This window comes from Apodemus sylvaticus, chromosome 3 (genome assembly GCF_947179515.1).
Source record: "Apodemus sylvaticus chromosome 3, mApoSyl1.1, whole genome shotgun sequence".
In the NCBI taxonomy this organism is placed as follows: Eukaryota; Metazoa; Chordata; class Mammalia; order Rodentia; family Muridae; genus Apodemus; species Apodemus sylvaticus.
The window spans coordinates 96184765-96200403 of NC_067474.1; the positions used below are offsets into that span (position 1 = coordinate 96184765).

The 15639-nt window shown below is 45.0% G+C and overlaps 1 protein-coding gene across 3 annotated transcripts in view; it reads left to right on the forward strand.

Annotated features, from left to right (window-relative positions):
- Nucleotides 1-10618: 10618 nt before the first annotated feature.
- Snapc3 (small nuclear RNA activating complex polypeptide 3) overlaps nt 10619-15639 on the forward strand; it is a 45108-nt gene continuing 40087 nt past the window's right edge. For all 3 annotated transcript variants that reach the window (XM_052176695.1, XM_052176696.1, XM_052176697.1), the window contains exons 1-2: nt 10619-10964; nt 11614-11691. In XM_052176695.1, the coding sequence (XP_052032655.1) occupies nt 10663-10964; nt 11614-11691 (380 nt within the window). In that variant the 5' untranslated portion in view covers nt 10619-10662. The remainder of the gene's footprint in view (nt 10965-11613; nt 11692-15639) is intronic.

The window sequence follows — 15639 nt, forward strand, 5'->3', positions numbered from 1 at the left end:
GGAGAAGAGGAGGGGAGGGGGGGAGGGGAGGGGAAGGGGAAAGGGAGAAGGAGGGGGAGAGGGAAGAGGGAGGGGAAGGTAAGAAGGAGGGGAGGGGAGGGGGAGGGGAGAGGAAGAGGAGGGGGAGAGGGAAGGGAGAAGGAGGGGGAGGGGAAGGGGAAGGGGGAAGGAGGGGAGGGGGAGGGGAGGGGAGAGGGATAAGGTGTGTATCTTAAGGATGTTTGGAGTCTGCAGTGATGAGCATGAGAACATTTCTTTAATGTAGCATAGAAGTAATAGAGGAAAGGAAAGTGGAGACTTAGAGTTTGGGGAATCATTTCGAAGGAACAGGAAGAAAATAATAGAAGGGGAGAGAGATATATTGTAAAGGAAAAAAGCGAAAAAGAGTAGGTAAGGAAAGGAAAATCTTTTTTTTTTTTTTTGGTCTGTTGTTTTGCTTACATTCTTGTTGTTGTAATTCTTTGGTTGCAGGTTGTTTTGCTTTTGTTGTTTTTGTTTTTAAGATAGTGTCGCTATGTGACTATGACTGTCTTTGTCTTTGAACTCTTTTTTTTGTTTTGTTTTGTTTTTGTTTTTGTTTTTGTTTTTTTTGAGACAGGGTTTCTCTGTGTAGCCCTGGCTGTCCTGGAACTCACTCTGTAGACCAGGCTAGCCTCAAACTCGTTAATCCCCCTGCCTCTGTCTCCCAAGTGCTGGGATTAAAGGCGTGCGCCACCACCGCCCGGCTGTCTTTGAACTCTTGATGTAGAATAAGGCTACTGCCTTTCACCATTATTTCTAAAAACAACTGTGCCTAAACTAATTTTCCATTGCGGGATGAGGACTGAACACAATAAGATAATGGATGTCTATAAGGACAACTTAGACCCAGGAATATCCATCCCGGGGACCTCATGAACTGCCAATGCTGACAGGATGGGCTGCAGGCATGAGCGCAGTCCCTGTAAGACTTCTACTTACCTAGAATCTAATTCTGCGGGGCTGCAGTCCTTGGGCCAGTGAGATGGCTCGGTGGGTAAAGGCACTTGCTGCCAATGCCACGACTGAGGTCCTGAGTTGGATCCCTGGAACCCATAAGGTCAGAACCCACGTGCTGGGAGAAGAATGCTGACCCCACAAGCCCTCCCCTGACCTCCATATGTATGGACATTTCCAAATAAGAAATAAATAGACGCAATGAGAGTTTTCTTTTCAAATCAGAATATTTCTTTGAAACAGTCTGGCTGCGGGATGTAAGGCAGTGTCCAATGCTTGACTAATGCATGAGGTCCTAGGTCCCGTCCTTAGGAGCAGCAAAGCACGCAAGCAAGGAAACTGGGAGGGTCTCCTACATGGCAATGCATGAATTGGAAGCTAATTGATGGTAGGAATAGGGTAGATGAAGTCACAGACTGGTAAGCCATAGGAAAGATGTCTGATGGCTGCTTTCAAAACGAGTATAAGTTAATTGCCAACCTTTTTAGTACAGACAATTTTATGTATAAAAATCAACAACTGGGCTGGAGAGATGGCTCAGCAGTTAAGAGGTCCTGAGTTCAAATGCCAGCAACCGCACAGTGGCTCACAACCATCTGTAATGGGCTCAGATGCCCTCATCAGGTGTGTCTGAAAACAGCTACAGTGTACTTACATATAATAAATAAATCTTTTTAAAAGTCTAAGGCACAACAGAATAGTTAAGGAACAAACAAAGTATAAACAAAGGTCCTATGATTACTGTATTCAGAATCATAACAAGATAAAAAGAACATATTCCGCTGCTGTATTCATCTTGACCCTACTCCCTAGTCCTAGCCAAATTCCTGCCTGAGGCCAACTTCCCTGTCCTGGCCCAATGTCAAATTCTTTTTTTTGGGGGGGGGGGGGGTTCTCTGTGTAGTCCTGGCTGTCCTGGAACTCACTCTGTAGACCAGGCTGGCCTCGAACTCAGAAATCCACCTGCCTCTGCCTCCCAAGTGCTGAGATTATGGGCGTGTGCCACCACGCCCGGCTCCAATGTCAAATTCTTGCCAGAAAAAAATCCTTCTAGAAGTTGCCCCAAGAGCTCTCCACAATATAAGAGTTAGATAATCAAGAGCCAGATAACATTCCATAACCCTCTTGCCTTGTGCCAGTACTCACCACACCATGATCACAACACAGTGGTTGGTTCCAATGGCCACAATTATGAAATCATGAAGTTTGGGGTTTTTGTTTCGTTTTTATGCCTTTTGTCCCTCCCTCCAAGTTAAGGATAAAGGTTAGATCAAAGAATCTTAGGGCCTATACCTATCCTGGAAGTGGGGCTCTTTCCACCTTTTCTGCTATCGTCTGGTCCTACTGCAGGCTTCACATCCCTATTTGCCAAATGTGCCATAGGGTCAGAAGATTTCTTTGCCATGCCTCTTCCCAGGAAGGGACAGCCTCTGATAAAACCCATGTGATGAACATGTGGAGTTTCCAGTGGTGTTCACCATCAATCCTCCTGGCAACAAACACTTCTCAAGCTGCTGCTTCCCAATAGGAACCTTGAGAGTGGCACTTTCCCTCTCTGCTCAGTCTGACCCTTCCCTTACCCGCGGTTGCCTACTTCTCTGGTTCCGACTTCTGAAACCAATGTTACTTCCCCTTCAGATACAATGAAAGAATTCAACTTGAAGAGTGCTATATCTGGAGTGAGAGCTCCCTCTGTTGAGAGATCTGGACCAAGTCTTACAGGCCCTGGGGCCCTGGGATTAAAGGCGTGCACCACCATGCCTGGTTCATATCCTGCTTTTAAGAAACAAGACTTCTAGGACATCCTATTTATATAGGGAAATCCTGTCCCAAACAAACAAGAAAATCAACAGCAAAACAGAATGGGAATATCCCCTTGAAAGATCCTGTCTTTTTTGTTTGGTTTGATTTTTCTAAAAGACGTCTCTATTATTATTATTATTATTATTATTTTGTTTTTGAGACAGGGTTTCTCTGTATAGCTCTGGCTGTCCTGGAACTCACTCTATAGACTCAGAAATCTGCCTGCTTCTGCCTCCCAAGTGCTGGGATTAAAGACATGTGCCACCACTGCCTGGCAAGACTTCTTTATTTATATTATTATGTATATGAGTACATCATTGCTGTCTACAGACACAGCAGAAGAGGGCATCCGATCCCACTACAGATGGTTGTGAGCTACCATATGGTTGCTGGGAATTGAACTCAGTACCTCTGGAACTGCAATCGGTGCACTTAACCACTGAGACATCTTTCCAGCTCAGGGCTGTGGTGGGTCTGAAGACAGCTACAGTGTACTTATATATAATAAATAAATCTTTTTTTTTAAAAAGGTGGTTTCTCTATGTGGCCGAGGATCTCCAGGAACTTGTTCTATAGACTAGACAAGCATGAAAATCAGAAATCTGCCTGCCTCTGCCTTCAGAGTACTGGAATTAAAAATGTGTGAAAGATCCTTTCTTATACAAACAAGAAAATATCATTCTTCTCCCTTCCCCCCACAAAAAATGCAAGAACTTTATTATAATCACTATTATTCTCAATACCAATGATTAAGGGAAACAGGTCACTTTCAGTGACCTAATAATGCTCACAGACCCACACCAAAGTGCATGGAACACACAGCAGTCCCTCAGGTTGCTGAACTTTACAAAACAATTGCAGATGCTACAGAATTTATGCTGTGTAAGGTGCAACGGTCTGCACAGGGTACCTCGTGTCACCTGCTCTCAGGTCGTTCAGTTAGCTTCATAAGACAGAGGGAAGCTATTGACTCCTCAGCAGTGCTGTGGCCAAGCCTGATGCTTCAAAGCTACCCTCGATTCACACCAACATTTCAATAGTTAAGAAATATAAGAGTCATCCAGGCCCTGATGGTGCACGCCTTTAATCCCAGCACTCGGGAGGCAGAGGCAGGTGGATTTCTGACTTTGAGGCCAGCCTGGTCTACAGACTGAGTTCCAGGACAGCCAGGGCTACACAGAGAAACCCTGTCTCGAAAAAACAAAACAAAACAAAAAAAGAAATATGAGTCATCCAAGCAGTGGTGGTGCACGCCTTTAATTCCAGCACTGGGGAGGCAGAGGCAGGCAGATTTCTGAGTTCGAGGCCAGCCTGGTGCACAGAGTGAGTTCCAGGACAGACAGGGCTATACAGAGAAACCCTGTCTTGGAAAAAAGAAACAAAGAAAGAAACAAACAAAAAACCCAGAAATATAAGAGTCACCTGGTGTGGTGGCACACACCTGTAACCCCAGAATTTAAGGCTGAGGCCGGTGGATCTCTACGAATTAGAGGACAGTGATCTACATAGTGAGTTCTAGAACTGCCAAAGTTATGTAATAGAGTTCCTGCTTAAAGGAAAAAACGAGGAGGAGGAGGAAAAGGGGGAAAAGGGGTCGGCTGACAGCACAGGCTATGGGGTCTTGGATAACCAAATTACTTACAAAATGTGAGGAGCTGGTCCTTCTTAGAAAACCGGCACAGAGGCCTGATAAATAGGACCAGAAAGACTGGAAGAGTAGATGCTCTTCACAGAGCCACTGCGACCTGCAGTTGACTCCACTGCAGGCCACCAAGACAGGTAAGCAAGCCCTCCATGGGCAGCTCTGTAGAAGGCTCAACATCTGGCTAACATTCGACTCTTCAGAAGAGCAGGGATTCTGCAGCTACTGTTATGGCTAACTTTATCTTTTAAGTTTAAATTTCTGTGCTTAAGAGATCTATAAAGTAAAAATGCAGCCAGGTGGTGGTGGTGCACACCTTTAATCGAGCACTCAGGAGGCAGAAGCAGAAGGATCTCTGTAAATTCAAGGCCAGCAAGGACTACACAGAGAAACCCTGTCTTGAAAATCCAAATAATATCAATCAATCAATCCTCTAACCTGTACACCCCACTTGCCCAAGGACAGGTAGCTTTCAGGAATGCTGGGGGCTGTTCATGTAAGATAGCAAGCCAAGTGTTTTCTCTTCTGTAAACAAGCTAGGTTGCCCCAATTGCACAGGATGTGTGCTTGGTCACATGTGCACCAGAGGTATATAGGCAGGAAGTACATGCTTGCCCCTGATTAGACAAAGGCAGAACATGCATAGCCTTGTGGATTTTGCCTTTAAAGCCCCTGAGTAATGTAATTCGGCATCACACTCTGGGAAACCCCAGGTATAGTCCGGGCCAGTATTCACAGTATTTAATAAAGCTTAATTCATATTTGGCTCAAAAATCCTGGTAGTGGTTTTACATCTGCCTGGTCGAATTAATGCCATTTGTGGAGACTGTTGGGACTCAACTCCGGACAAACAGCTGAGGTATAAGTTGGACCTGGACTCCAGATTCCCCCAGCATCCCCCAGTCCCTACCTCTGCCCTCTCTCCTGAACCCTCCAGCCCAGTGTCTGGGCCTCCACTCCCCAAGATGTTCTTTACTATATAATCCAGAAGCTTTGGTACTCTCTCTTTCCTCTCCCGCTCTCTACATTTCCTGACCCCTATTTTTCTCTCTGCTCCTTCCCACTCTTCTCTTTCCCCATCTACATGGTGATGTCACTGGCTTCTCCTGTGAGGTCCAAGAGCTCCCGTTCTCTGTCCTCCAATAAACTTGCCTTATATTTTAATTTGGCTTGAGTGGACTCATTGCACTGGTGGAGCTAACTTCTCAGGGGCAACATGAGGCAATCTTAGGAAGTTATCCAAATGAATAAAAAGCACAACAGCACAGTGTTTTGTTTTGTTTTTCCCATAACCCTACTTGTTGGTATTCTGTCTAAGCTCCGCCCCACACCTACCTGGCAATAGCCAGGTATGCCCTGCCCCATAGATCTGGCCCTCTATAAAAGGGGCTACTTGCCCCTCCTCCTCTCTCTCTTTGCTCTCTCCGCTCTCCCACACACTCTCACCTCTCTGCTCCTTGGGCTCTACCCCCCCAACGTGGTCATGGCCGGCCTCCTCCTCCTCCTCTTCCTCCTCCTCCTCCTCCTTCTTCTTCTTCTTCTCTCTCTCTCTCTCTCTCTCTCTCTCTCTCTATCTATCTCTTTCTCTACCACTAACTCCCATTCCCTACTCTGAATAAACTCTATTCTATACCATGCCTGTGTGTGTGTGGTCCCTCAGGGGGAAGAAGTGCCTGGACAAGGGCCTGCCTGGGCACCCCCTTCCCCCACACCGCCATGCCACACTCCCTTAACCCCCAATTCTCTCTTTTTAAGCCCCTTCACTACTAAATCTCCCCAAAGTGGCCTTTTACTTTAAGTGATCGATGACTACAGTGTGAAAAACTTCTTTTTACTTAGGACTTGTCAATTTCTGCTAATGGCACTTCTGGAGTTGCAATGGTCCTTCAGTGACCTACAACTCTTAAAAACCAAGTTTAGGATGTGAGCCTTCCCTGGCTGTAAACAGGGAGATTTCTGACAACAGATGCACACTTCTGGGCAGAGAGTTCGAGTTTGTTTGGTCCAGTAAACACCCCAGGAGACAACTTGGGGTGCTGCTGCCCCTGAGGGTGCTGGGGTCTGGACACTGGTCACTGGAGCAAGGCTGTTGGATGTGCTACATAAAGCATGTTTGTCCATGGAGGCATGTGGGTTTTGGTGAGCCACTGTGCAGGGTGTGGTGCTGTTGGGTGTTTATTACCCTCGGCTGTAACACCGGAGATGAACACTGTAGGTTTAGTAGAACTGGTGCTTTCCAGTTCTTATTCACCCTTGTCTTTTTCTTTCTTCTTTTCTAGGGTATGTGAGCCTTTATCATGATCTGCATTCTAGTTTTCAAGGCCAGCAGGAGTCCAGGTTTGGTCTCCAGCTTCCTGTCAGCCAGAAGCAGCTAAAAGAGTTCAGAGCAGAGAGAGAAAGTAGACTGAACACGAGCAGCAGCTGGACATGGCTAGGGCCATCTTCTGTAGAAGGGAGAATGGCGGAGCACAGAGAATAGAGAAACCACGGTGGGTAAAACACCGGGAGCAGAAGCCTAGAGGAAGCAGGAGACCAGCAAGGTTGTGAGGAGAGTGCGAGAGTGCGGAGCTGTGGGGAGAGAGAGGGAGGGAGTTGGTGGGGGCCTGGAGACTAGTGTGGATCTTGATAGATGACACAGGTATAGGCTCACTGGAGAGCCAGATGTGCCTTTTGCCAGAAGTAAGGAAAGGGCTCCTTCGGCAGGCAGAAATGGCTTCCAAAGTTCCCGAGGCATGCTGGCCTTTATCTAGTTGCTGGAAACCTTCTTACAGTCCAATTTGAGCTTATTTCTGGTTTAGACTGCCTTTTGGGGTTTGGGGAATTGACAATTGTTTTCAAGTTTCATTCTGACTCCATTTTTAAAATTCTTTTGTCTAAGAAACTAAGCCTATGAAAAGGCATTGTAACTCCTAGTGACAAAACCATACAAAACCTTGCTCTACTGAGAGTCCTTAGCCATTAGGTAAATGTAAATGAAAGGCACACTGAGATGTTTTTTTCACACTTGCAAGGATGGAGATAATAAAATTCAGATGCCTTTGTGTTGGAAAGGATATGGAACTGGAACCCTCTTGTGCTGCTAAGAGGAATGTAAAATGGGGTAGCCATCTTGGAAAGCCTTTGCCAACCTGATCCGCTTGACAGATTAGCTCAGGGAGGGACTAAAAAATGCCCCTCACCCCCCTTCCTGTCTTGCTCTCCTCCCCTGTGTCTTAGGGTTACTATTCTTATGATAAAAACTGTGACCAAAGCAACTTGACTTCCATATCACAGATCATCAGCAAAGGAAGTCAGGACAAGAACTCAAGCAGGGCAGGAACCCAGCGGCAGGAACTGATAACAGAAGCCATGGAAGGGTGCCGCTTACTGGCTTGCTCCCCATGGTTTGATCAGCTTGCTTTTTGTTGTTGCTGTTGTCGTTGTTTTTTTTTTTTGTTTTTTGCTTTTTTGAGACAGGGTTTCTCTGTGTAGCCCTGGCTGTCCTGGAACTCACTCTGTAGACCAGGCTGGCCTCGAACTTTAGCTTGCTTTTTTACAGAACTCATAACCACTAACAAGCCCAGGGGTGACACCCCCCCTCACACCACACACACACACACACACACAACACACACACACACACAATGGGCTGGGCCCTTCCTCAACAATCACTAATTATGAAAATGCTCTACGGGCTTGTCTATAGCACGGTCTTGAGGTATTTTCCCAATTTCTCTTCTGGTGACTCTAGGTTGTATCAAGTCAACATAAAAGTAGCCAGCACCCTCCTCCCCCATCCCACCCTTCCCACCCTTTTCTCAAGTTTACTACTTTCCCTGCTCAGATTCTTTACAGTGCCTCTGGCTGCACTCTGCCTCAAATCTACAATGAAAGCCTTCTTCTCAACCATCTTTTTGGAGCCGTCATGGCCTCACTTTCTACACCTTTTTCTTTCTTTCTTTCTTTCTTTCTTTCTTTCTTTCTTTCTTTCTTTCTTTCTTTCTTTCTTTCTTTCTTTCTTTCTTTCTTTCTTTCTTTCCTTCCTCCCTCCCTCCCTCCCTCCCTCCCTCCTTCCTTCCTTTCTTTCTTTCGTTCTTTCTTTCTTTCTTTTCAGATACTTGCCAAAGCCTGGGCATATTTCCCATGATGCTCTGGGTATTTTTCCAGAAGCAGTCCCCTCTCTGTCCCTTTCTGTCCCTTTCTTCCCAACTTCAGCCGTATGACTCTGTGTCTAACCTCCACATGTAACTCTGCCTCTCACGTTCTCTTTCTCTTTTTCATCTTCTTCTGGAAACTGCTGAGACTTAGAGCTTGTCTGCACTATTGTTTTCTTTCTTAAACTCTAATAAAAAACGTCCTCAGGCTTTCTTCTGGGTCCGTATTTACTTATTTATTTATTTCTTCTTTTCATACAGGGTTCCACTATGTAGACCAGGCTATCCTGGAACTCATAGAAATCCATATGCCAGCCAGGCGGTGGTGGCACACACCTGTAATCCCAGTACTCTGGGAGGCAGAGGCAGGTGGATTTCTGAGCTCAAGGCCAGCCTGGTCTACACACTGAGTTCCAGGACAGCCAGGGCTACATAGAGAAACTCTTGTCTCAAAAAAAACCAAATCTAAGAAGAAAGAAAGAAAGAAAGAAAGAAAGAAAGAAAGAAAGAAAGAAAGAAAGAAAGAAAGAAAGAAAGAAAGAAAAATCCATATACCTCTGCCTACCAAGGCATGCAATCAATACCAGGCCTGACTCATTTTTTTCTTTAATCTTCTTTTATTAATGAGACTAAGAACACAAAGAAGGGGCTCCAATTTTCCTGATAACTCTGAAACTGCAATTGGTTTAAGACTAGAGAAAATAGGGCCTTTTTTTTTAAAGAGCACCTAGAGCTCTTTAGCTCAGAGACATCTCTCCAGTTCTGCTTGTTGGAGACAGGGATTGATGTATCCCAGGCTTTCTTCAAACTCTCTCTGAAGGTATATCTGACCTTGAACTTCTGATCCTCCTGCCTCTACCTTGCAAGTGCTGGGATTATTGATCCCAGGACTTCATGCATGTGAGCCAAGTATTCTATCAGTTGAGCTGCATTCCAGCCCATCCAATGTGTTTCAATAAATAAAATGTATAATATTCATGCACTGCAATTTAATTCAACCAACCAAAAAAAGGAAAAAGGTACTGACATTTGCTGCAAAGTGAAAATATAGTACAATATTATATATGATTACATTTATATTATGTGTAGAAAATAAACTGGGTGTGGTGGGACACACCTTTAATCTCAGGACTCAGAAGCAGGCTATAAATTCAAGGCTAGCTTGCTCTACATAACGAGAGATCCTATTTCAAAAATCCCATCGAGCAAACCTTTACAGATGCAAAGCCTGTAAATTTGTTGGCTAAAGTTGGAAGAATTGGGAGTCATAATTAAAAACAACAGACTGCCTTTTCACAAGTGGTGAAAATGTTCTCAAACTAATGGTTGCCCAATTGTGAATATACTAAAAGCCACTAAAAGGTTCAAATGGGTGAGTTATACAACATGTGTCACAGGACAATCAGACAAGCCAGGACACCCTGCTATGATATTGAGAATAGCTGAGCAATGGCAAAGCTTCAGAAGCACCTAGTCCCACTGGGTTTCAAGCTACTTTCCATTTCCTAGTTTACCGGTTTACTTCTTTAACAATCACTTATGGCTCTATCTCCGGAAAAGTGGTGACTTTTCAAAATATATATCATGGCTAAGAATGAATGGTGGGTGTTGCACAGCCCACGTTCGACAAGCTCTATTGTTCAGGTATACAGCAAGGCACGCATACAAATACACACCGGGCCTTTCAGAAGATTCTGGACGAAATCAGGTTCAGTGCCCCTGGTCTTTGTCCTCCAGGACTCTCTAGCTCTAAGGAACAGCAGAGCAGCTCGTAACACCAGGAGACAAAAGTCCCGCCCCTACGAACAAGATTTGAGGAAACTATGAAAGGGGACCCAGTGGTCGTTGGCTAATTGTGGGTCCCAGTACCAGGTCAACCCTGAACCCAGCAAGCGGCACCGCCCTCGAACAAGCCCAGAGAACAATGCACCCAGCCCTGCCCACAGCGACTGAGCCGCGCCCAGGCGGTGGCCAGCCTGCCGGGAAATGTAGTTTCTGAAGCACAGCTGGCGCAACCGCCCGCCGCCCCGGAGCTCCTCAAAACTACAAATCCCGTCACACCCCGCGACGCCTGCTTGCCAGCTTTTGCCGGAAGGGATCGTGGCTGACATGGCGGAGGTCCTGCAGGGTGGCGGTGCGGGTGGCCCAAAGCACCCAGTCCCCAGTGCGAGTCACAGCAGCTTTCCAGAGTACGAGCTTCCAGAGTTGCACACGCGCGTGTTCCACGTGGGCGCCTTTGGGGAGCTGTGGCGCGGCCGGCTAGGGGCCCGGGATTTGTCGCTGAGCGAACCTCAGGCAGCCGCGCAGCCGACGGACGGAGGGGCATCCAACGACGGCTTTGAGGATGCTGCAGTAGCCGGCGATCTGGGCTGCAGTCTAGAGGCGGCGGCAGAGCTGAGGGTTGTGTGCGGGTGAGTATGCGGCCTCGGAGCCCTGCATGGATCCCACAGGGCGCAGCCTCGCCCCTGCGTTTCCCGGGGACCCTTAACCTTCGCCCTCCCCCCCAAACCCTTTCCGGAAGGCCGGAAAAGGTCCTAGGGTCCAAAAGCACCTTTCTTAGGGTGGATTCAGTAACGGGACACTACAACAGCACAAAAGACTTATATTTTCTGATCTTTAAGATGCTTGTTGAAGTAACAGCGGTATGTATCTGTCATTGATATTTGGACAATGGAAGTACGTGAGGATGGAGGAGACTTAAACAGAGTAGGGTTAAAACCTTGATTAACCGTTGTCACTATTGGTCCTCGTGAATATGTTATAACTAAAATTTCTCCAAAAGTTTCTTACCTGGGGATAGAAATATAAAAACTGTTATGGTTCTCCTTTTGACAGTACTGGTTGTCCTCAAATGAGCACACATCCTTTTCAGTATAAGATTGGCACAAAAACCATTGTCTTGAATTCTGGCCTCCTTTGAGCTGCCTGCTGGATTTCATAAGTCTTAATTATTCAATGATGTATTTAGGACAAGCTCTGACCCGCTGTTGAAAAGTGCACGGCTGATGGTAAACCATTGCTCTTCCTTTCTCCCTTTCCCAACCCCTCCCTCTTTCTAAGCCTTGATAAACTGAGATGCCTCGGTGAAGATGAAGACCCAGAAGTCATCCCAGAGAACACTGACTTAGTGACTTTATGGTATGATTTTTTGTTTTGTTATATGCTGTTTGTTTTGGTGCTGGAGATGACCTATCACTAAACTACGGTTAGCCCTTCTGCTGTTTATCTGAACAGTCTGAATATTTTACTTTGGAAAGTATTGTACTGTTCTCCACATCTCCACCACTTAAATTCAACCATTAGTTGGTGCCCTGGCTTTTGGCTGTCATCCCAGCACTCAGGAGGCTGAGTCAGAAAAACTGATGTAAGTTAGAGGTTAGCCTTAGCCCCCTAGTGAGTTCAGAGATGATTGATGGCTGGTTGGTGTTGTTTTAAACATTTGGACATACTTTCTTTAGCTAGCTCTGTGACTATGGGATACAATTGTGTGTGTTTTTCCCCTGGTTCCGCCGTTCAGTAAATCACAGAGTTCAGTAAATACCCATCAGTATGTAGCTCCAAAAGTACCATTCTGCATAATCAGGGTGATATTCTTTTTTTTTTTTAAGATTTATTTATTTAATGTATATGCGTACACTGTCACTGTACTTTAAAACTCTGATTTGTAGCCCACTAATTTAAACAGCCTCAGCTGTATTCTGTCATTCCTCAGTCCTTCTGTTCTATTCAAGTATTTGTGGGGAGGGCGTGTGTTTGTGTATGTTTGTGTTTGTGTGTGTGTGTTCATGTTTTGTGTATATTTGTGTGTGTGTTGACAAAAGAGTATTCCTCAGCTGGGGTTGGGAAGCTATTGTATTTAAAACTTGAAGAAATTAATCCTAATAATCTTGTAAAATGTTGGAATTTTTACAAAAGCCTAAATCTAGCCCTATGCTTGTCTTCCCTAAAACTCCTTCTGTCAGTGATTTAAAATAAAAATAAAATCTAGCCAGGGCTATTGATGGTTCATGCTTGTAATCCCAGTATTTGAGAGACTTAGGAATGAGGATTGCCGGAACGGCCAGGCTAACCTGGTTACAGGCATGAGTTCCAGGCTCTCTATTTAGAAAAAGAAACATAAGGTCCCTTAGTATAATATAAGTTTTACCACTCTGTTTTTCTTTTCTAATAAAGAAACTTCTTGTCAGGCATTAAAGGGGGAAGGAAGACAATGCTAGAGATTGGTTCTTGCTGCATGCCATCCCTTTTCTCATAATAGGCCAAATAACTTCAGTACTTAAGGGTTGTTTTTTTTGTTTGTTTGTTTGTTTTTTGGTTTTTTTGGATTTAGTTTTTTCAAGATAGGGTTTCTCTGTATAGCTCTGGCTGTCCTGGAACTCACTCTGTAGACCAGTCTGGCCTCGAACTCAGAAATCCGCCTGCCTCTACCTCTGCCTCTCAGAGTGCTGGGGTTACAGGCGTGCGCCACCACCGCCCAGCAAGGGTTGTTTTGTTAAAGATTGCTTTTGCCCTTCCTTCCTTCCTTCCTTCCTTCCTTCCTTCCTTCCTTCCTTCCTTCCTTTCTTTCTTTCTTTCTTTCTTTCTTTCTTTCTTTCTTTCTTTCTTTCTTTCTGTCTTTCTTTCTGTCTTTCTTTCCTTCCTTTTCTTTCCTTCCTCCCTCCCTTTCCTCCCTTCCCTCCCTCCCTCCCTCTCTCCTTCCCTCCCTCCCTCCCTCTCTCCCTCCTTGGAACTCATTCTGTATGTAGAACAGGCTGACTTGAACCCCATCTCTCTCTCCAGCTCCCAGTATTTACTGTTTAAACCAGGTTTTTAATTTCTACCATAAGAGAGGGAGTTGTTAATACCATCCATGCTAATGGTAAAATTTGTTCCCTCAAACCTTGTACCCTTCCTCGTCACTGGTGTGACTTAGAAAGCCCTGTTTACTGCTCTAATGTACCATTTAAAGGATAAAACAAATAAACTGTGAGAGTTCTGGAAGAAAGAATGAACCACAAATTCGTAAGATTCATAATTGTCACCCAAATTAAGAATGTTTTAAAAGTAGATTTTTGAGCCACCAAGATGCATTTGCTATCAGACCTAACAACTGTGGTTCAGTTCCTGGAGTCCATATTGTAAAGTTAAGAGAACCAGCCCCTCATGAATCCTCTGACCTATGCCCACCATGGCACGAGGCCACATACTCAAGTCTGTATTGTAAGCAAAGAATTGTAAAAACTAAAAATAAAACAAGCCTTGGAGTTTGTGGAAAATTAAAACCTTAGCCTGTGTTAGAATGACAGAAAAAAAAGCAGCATTTAAATAGGAATCTTATAAACCAATCCAAATACCACAAAGACACAGGAGGAAAGACGGAGAAGCTGTGTGCACTTTAGGACTCTGCTGAGCTAGCGTGTCACCAGGAAGCAAAACCATCCCTGGAGTGCTACATACAAGTTCTCTCCTGATTTTATACACTTAATGGGTGCCAGTTGGCAAAAAGGAAAATATTTAAACTGTGAAGGTTCCTTTTTACGGAACTGGTAACAACATGTATTTGTAGATAAGAGCTGGTAAACTGTAATCAGCTCACTTTCCTTCCAAGGTCACCATAGTGTGGCTTTGCTGTCTTCATTCACAAGAATGTCTTGGGAATCACTGACTCATCCTTCATCTTAGCTTCCTTATTTATTCTGCTGTGCGGATCTCCCATAGTGTATTGAATGCTCGCCTATATGGATGTGTTTAAGATAAAATACAAACTTTTGCAAGCTGAATATGGCAGCTCACATTTGTAATCTTGCCCTTTGAAGGCTAAGACGGAGAGATCGTGAGTGTTAGGTCACCCTGGACTAGTGAGACCTCATCAAAAATAAACCTAAGCTAAGCAGGCTAGAGGCGGCTTCAGGGGCAGAGGCAGGAAGCGCTTTATGAGTTTGAGGCCAGCATGGTCTACATGGTGAGCTCCAGAACAACCAGGGCTACACAGAGAAACTACATCTCAGAAAACCATAAACAAACAAACAAACAAACTTAAAAATAGATAGCTCCCAAGGAACAACAAAAATTGCCCTTGGGCTTACACACACACACACACACACACACACCCCCCCCAAAGAAAATGCATGCATGCATTTGAGTACATAAATAGAGGCTACAAAAACCCAGCATGTGAGCCCAGCCCATGTGTTTTACAGTATACACAGCTCTGAGGAGGATGCAGAGAGCTCCTCTGAATCTGCTTGGTGGTGATGATGTGAGGCTGAAGGAAGGCCCTTCTCACCTGATAGTATATATCAGACTGTAGGTAGCACCTGGGAAGCTGGCTTATGCCATCACTGGACTCGAACAGATAATAGGTGCCTGTCCTCAGAGCTATCCTTCTCACTTACAGAGAGAAGAAAGTTGAACACTATGATGAGTCTTGTGGTTTGGTTTTGGGATTTGAAGTATCCAAATAGAAGGCTTGAGAAATGGCTCAGTCAGGAAAGTGCTTGCATGAAGTCTGAATTGGATCCCTAGCACCCACATTAAAAGAGACAGTGGTGCACAGTGTCCTAGTGTGTGTGAAGCAGAGACATGGGGATCTTGAGAACAATACGATAGAAGGATGGCTCAGGGGCTCAGGGGTTCAGAACACTGGCTGCTCTTCCAGAGGACCTGGGTTCAATTCCCAGCACCCACATGGTGCTTCACAATCATCTAGAATTCCATTTCTCAGAGAGCTAATGCTCACTTTCACCGTCCATGAGCACCAGGCATTCATGTGGTATGCAGACATGTGTATAGGCAAAGTACCCATTACACAAAATAAAATACTAATTTAAAAATAATAACAAGGTGAAACCAGGTGAGGTGTTGTATGCCTTGAGGTGTAGTAGCAGGTAGATCTTCAAGCTCAAGGCCACCATTGTCTATAAGTTCCAGGCTAGCAAGAGCTATATACTAAGACCCTGTCATGACACATGTATCCACACGCATACATGTCTGTATCGAATACACATGAAAGTGTCCATATCTTAAATACATAACAAGCACACCAAAAATAACAGGTGTTTGTACATGCACGGTTTAACATACGTCCTGCCTTCCTCAGCTGAAAGG